This window comes from Aplidium turbinatum, chromosome 3, assembly GCF_918807975.1.
Source record: "Aplidium turbinatum chromosome 3, kaAplTurb1.1, whole genome shotgun sequence".
Classification (NCBI taxonomy): Eukaryota; Metazoa; Chordata; class Ascidiacea; order Aplousobranchia; family Polyclinidae; genus Aplidium; species Aplidium turbinatum.
Genome location: NC_137474.1, coordinates 25,626,251 through 25,632,250, shown reverse-complemented (window position 1 = coordinate 25,632,250; position 6,000 = coordinate 25,626,251). Strand labels below are relative to the sequence as shown.

The 6,000-nt window shown below is 38.2% G+C and overlaps 1 protein-coding gene across 1 annotated transcript in view; it reads left to right on the top strand.

Moving 5' to 3' along the window:
* Positions 1–4,820: 4,820 nt before the first annotated feature.
* Positions 4,821–6,000, top strand: part of LOC145766195 (DNA-directed RNA polymerase II subunit RPB2) — a 71,004-nt gene continuing 69,824 nt past the window's right edge. The window contains exon 1 of the mRNA XM_082577858.1: positions 4,821–4,951. Within this exon, the coding sequence (XP_082433984.1) occupies positions 4,927–4,951 (25 nt within the window). The 5' untranslated portion in view covers positions 4,821–4,926. The remainder of the gene's footprint in view (positions 4,952–6,000) is intronic.

Here is a 6,000-nt window from a genome sequence, read left to right as displayed (position 1 = left end):
GTTTAGGATTTAATATCTGGCAATCCTGTCAACTTAAGTGATCCAGGTTTTCATGAAAATGCAGTGAGTGGACATCAGTTCAGATTTGTTTTTATTTCTGACCATCGCAACGAAAAACAATGTATGTCAAACATAGCAGGGGTCTAGAAAAAAGTAGAAGCGACAAAACACGGACGCTATAACGTGCGTGATGCCAAAGCAGGACAATCAGTATCAGTTATGGCATGGTCGCAACACCTTAATCAAGTTTTTACAAAATGTAGAAAGATAAGAAAAAAAGGCTAGTGAAGGCATTTTTTGTGTTTAGGTACCTACCTGTTTGTAGTTATTTTAACAAACAGTTGATTGATTGAATCTTTATCCGCAGACTGGGAAAGCTTCTTGAATAGCTTAATCCTGGCAGTTTCGCATACTTGTAGAGGCTTTAAATTACTGACGCAGGCCCGGTCACCGAGATTGACAGAGTGAAGTTGTCGATTGTTGAAGTGTTGTCGTCGGGGAATTATCCCATCCATTAGGTGCCACTGAATGGAGAGCAGTCCTGAAAATGAGTTGCTCAAACGCACACCCCAAGAGTCAAACCAGTGCCGCTTGATCTTGAAGCTTCTTCTTTGTTCTTGAAGTCACGCGCTATGCGCTAACCAAGTACAGTACCAATTAACTGGGCTATCTGGTGAATGCATGGTTGCCAATCTGTTTGAAAGATGTGAAGAACTGGAAAAACACTTAAAATTTGGGACTGATGATCAAGCGCTCCAGAATAATTTTGTATATTAGCCTATCTATTTGCTTGGGCTCCATTTTGGGCTCCATTTTAGAACCCCCAAAAAAATTGGGCTACTTTTGGGCTACTTTTTGCATAAGCTTGGGCTCTTTTTTATATTAACCTCTGGCAACCCTATTGATTTCTTTTATCGCCACTTTGGGAATTGGACGTGATTGCAGACTGTAGTGAGAGAGTTAGTTCTCAATTCTTTGAGTTAAAATTAGGTAATCCGTTGATTTACAGTTGAAGTTGAGTAGCAATGACAAAGTTCACTGAGGTTCGACGTACAGTTAGGTATGATAAGCTTAGGCTAGTGATATCTTTAGTGCTAGTGATATGTTTAGAAAAGTTAGTTTTTGCCTATGCTAACTGATGGTGTCATAATAATAGAGGCTATGTAGTATGTATACAACATGTATAGTGTACACAGTCAGACTGAGTCAGTATCATGAATAGGCCTAGTATCCTGGAGTTTTTCGTCAGTCTCAAATGATTGTGAAGGCGTTACTGACAAGGGGAAAAAAGAGATAGCCTAGCCAATAGTGTTAAGTTAGCGGCTTAGCGCATCAAGGAAAACTAAACTAAACACAAAAATAAATTTGTTAATGGATGGATAATTCGTTGAAACTGGACATTTACCACCTGTACATTTTTGCTGTTAGGGATAGGTTAGGAACTCCGGGTAGGAAAGATGAGAGTGGTAATTGGTAAATGATGTCCAGGACTCCAGGTGGTAAATGTCCCAGAACCGACTAACTGACAAGCAGTTTTTTGGCTGAACAGTGAACAAAGGAAGTAAACCATGTTATTGTAAAATATGGGCTACTTTTGTGCAGCCTACTGTTCTAATAAAACAACGTTGCTTCGACATACCGTACCGGTGCTACTGAATAAAATCGAGATTAAAATAGCTTTAACTGAGATTATAATAACTTTAAAGTTGTATTAGCACCTTTTTTAACCTAAATAACCTCGCCTATGAAGGAAATTTTGAAAGATTTCCGACTGAGGAAAAAGGGATTTTTCAGGACAAAAAAGGAAATTGAAGAGGATTTATCAATTGTCAGAAGTGGAAGCACTGCACATGACACGCAAAACCAAACCCAAGGAAAAAAGCCTAGTGAAACGTTTGACTTTTCAAACGCAGGTTGTTGGTCTGATGAAAGCCTTTCAGAGTGACTTTCATGAGTGACTGTAGATGAAGTAATTAAGTATGTCGATCTACGTTAAAACTACCACCGTCATTCTGGCTGAAAAATTTTTCCGCTTTACGCCTAAAAATGTCATCCGTGAATAAGTGCAAGGTATATAATGCGACCCGAGATACTTTCGACAAATCTCAAATAAAACTATAATCCGCAACATATGCCACTTAAATTTTACATGCATCGGATTCAGTATTGAATTACCTTTCCAGGGGTGTGCACCAATAGGTGGGCATTTGGTAGGAACTCCCAGCAGAACGGTCCAAAGATGGAGGATATATTGAGGACAATCAAAAGAATAATGCAATTTTTGCATAATTAACACCACTCCAAACGGTACCCGGTCATTTGGTCGACAGGACGTTTGGTCGACAGACATTTGGTCGACAGGACGTTTGGTCGACAGGACGTTAAGTCGACAGAACGATTTATTTTAGGGTTAGGGTTAGTTAACTAACCATAACCCTAATCTAACCCTGACCCTAACCCAAAAATGAATCGTTCTGTCGACCTAACGTCCTGTCGACCAAATGTCTTGTCGACCAAACGTCCTGTCGACCAAATGTCTGTCGACCAAACGACCGTGCACCACTCCAAACAGCCTCGAATAAAACTATAATCCGCAACATATGCCACTTAAATTTTACATGCATCGGATTCAGTATTGAATTACCTTTTCAGGGGTGTGCACCAATAGGTGGGCATTTGGTAGGAACTCCCAGCAGAACGGCTCAAAGATGGAGGATATATTGACGATAATCAAGAGAATAATGCAATTTTTGCATAATTGACACCTCTCCAATAAACCTCAAATAAAACTATAATCCGCAACATATGCCACTTAAATTTTACATGCATTGGATTCAGTATTGAACTACCTTTCCAGGGGTGTGCACCAATAGGTGGGCATTTGGTAGGAACTCCCAGTAGAACGGTTCAAAGATGGAAGATATATTTACAATAGACATTAAAATTATGCGATTTTTGCATAATTGAGAGCTCTCCAATGAACCTCGAATAAAACTATAATCCGCAACATATGCCACTTAAATTTTACATGCATCGGATTCAGTATTGAATTACCTTTCCAAGGGTGTGCACCAATAGGTGGGCATTTGGTAGGATCTCCCAGCAGAACGGTTCAAAGATGGAGGATATATTGACGATAATCAAGAGAATAATGCAATTTTTGTATAATTGACACCTCTCTAATAAACCTCAAATAAAACTATAATCCGCAACATATGCCACTTAAATTTTACATGCATCGGATTCAGTATTGAATTACCTTTCCAGGGGTGTGCACCAATAGGTGGGCATTTGGTAGGAACTCCCAGCAGAATGGTTCAAAAATGGAAGATATATTTAAAATAGACTTTAAAATTATGCGATTTTTGCATAATTGACACCTCTCCAAACATCCTCGAATAAAACTATAATCCGCAACACATGCCACTTAAATTGTACATGCATCGGATTCAGTATTGAATTACCTTTCGTTTATTGGAGAGATGTCAATTATGCAATTATGCATGTCAATTCATTCGAAGGAAATGTATTCTACCGTACATTGCAAAGGATTCGATAGTTGTTGGAATTGACAAATGTATCAACAAACTCAACCATATCGTCGATGAGTTTGAAGTTCCATGAAAATTTCATCGTATGTCTGTTGTGCAGTTGCGGGCATGTGAGACAAATTTAAACCATTTTGTAGGCTACAACAACGACATTTTTCAAGACATTTTGGATGAGTTGGTACTTTTGACAGAAAGCCACACAGCAAACTTCAGCTGCAAACCAGAAGGAACCACCCTATAATCTCTACACAAGGAATCATTGATTGCAACTTTCGAAAGGTTTTTCCAAATAGTTTTGTTATAATTTTTTTTTGTGTTCCGGTAGCTACCTCCAACGGTTGCGCTTTGAGAACGTGGTTTAGCAATTACTGAAATTTGTAAAAAATTGTTTGCGCTCCGGTAGGCCTATGACTTAAAACCGATTGAAAAGCCTAACTATACACGTTGTGCATCAATTCAGACTTTGCAAAATTTAATCATTTGATGCTGTGATTCGTAACTTTGCATTGCAAAAAGTCCAGAAAGGGTTGAATTAAATCAGGGATGTTCAAAGTCCGGCCCGCGGGCCAACTCTGGCCCACAAGACATTTTTGTATGGGCCGCGCCTGTTGTTGTACAATGTGTTTTTTTTGGCCTGCAGACACACAAAAATCATATACATTCAACTTGCAGTTTTTAGAAAAATTATTGTGGCTGTTGGCCAGCGAACACTTATTATCAAATCTGGCTCGCGTGGGAAAAAGTTTGGACACTCCTGAATTAAATGCTTGGTTGAACTATTTTCGTTGCCTGTAGGCGTATTGTGTGTTTACAAAGCTTTCTAGACAAAATACTTTGCCTCAATGGCATTTTTGCTGCAAGTGTAATCCAGTGTCCAGTGATTATTATTGATGATTTTTACATTGAACGAAGTTCTTTTCATGCTGAGGAAAGTAGACTAATTTCAGCTTCATACGAACATGCAACACAAGATACAAATTAGTTGTATATTTGCTAAAAATTATTATTATGGGGCCCATTTTTCGTATTGTTTCCCGACCACTGCTGACTTCTCTCGGAGGCCCTGTTTGCATACCACAGTTTGGGAACCACTTCCTTAGCTACTTCCATCTATTGATTTACTTCCATTTTATTTTAACAAGAGGTGCCTGAAAGTTACTTAAAGTTTAGTGGAAATAATATGAAATGAACTGCTCGACCTACTTAATAGCTTTTGCTTATCTGAGTCTATTACTGAACTTAAGCATAGTTTCTTTTTAATTCAGCCAAGTATGGTACTCATTGACAGAACTTTGAAATTTAGGTCAGTTCAGTTTATAGTGTTGTGATTTTTTTTTGTGTTGTATGGTATCATCCAAGAAACAGCTTTTTGACAATGTATGCTTCTGATGAAGACATAGGTAAGCATTGTTTGCTCTAAATGTTTCTGTTAACATTTCATAGTTAATGAGCATATAATTCCTTTAAGTTTGTTGACCAGCTAGTGCTGGAGGTCGGAGGCCTATAGTTGTTATGTAAAAAAAAACATTTTCATTGAGATCAATCTTCATTCGAAATATTAATTGAATATGTGAATTCAAAAAAGGCCCAATTCCACTTTTTTTGAAATTGCACTTTTTGTGTTTTTCCTATTACATTTAGTGTCTTCTAAATCATTTCTGAAAATCAGCCAAATGTTTTCAAGTCTAAATATGAAAAATATCCCTTCAATGTTGACACTGTCTGCTTTGTAAAGTGCTGATGAGCAACACATACCTGCAATGAATACAACGCTATAAAAAAACAAGCATTATTATTATTATTAAAGTTTCCATTGATTTCAAGAAGGGTTTAACTCCAACAGTTGGGCCCTTGTTGCACTCAGTCAGTTAAACAAAACAGTGTATATATACCGTAGCTCAGTTGACAGCACAAGGAACCACACCAATAGACCAAAGAAGCAAACAGGTTTCAGAAGGTGATGACATCAAGATCGTTGTCGTCATGTGAGGCCTCTGGGGCTGAGGGAGTGATGGTCTATTCTTTTACCCGGAATGGCCCATTTTGGCTATTCCGATTCGGCTAGTTCCCTATTCGGCTACAGTCGGATTCGGCTAGTCCAGTGGTTCTCAACCTTTTTTCTTTCATGGCCCATTTTTGTTTGCATAAAAGTTCTGTGGCCCATTCAGTTTTTATGTAAGGAAAAAACTACAAAAAGGTTTATAAACAAAAAGCGGCATAACATATTTCAAAACAGATTATTTATTCAACCGACCATTAATGAGATTCTTGCTCCTGAACAATGAACATTATTAAACAACATTTCAATTTCTGGAAGGGTTAAAGATTGCGGTCAACAACTAGGCTACCATCTTCCACTTCAAGTCGTTTCCGAGCCTTCGTTTTCATCTGCACCAAAGTAGAAACCCTGCTTCACATAAACACGTACTGCTGCAAGGCAGCAGCATTT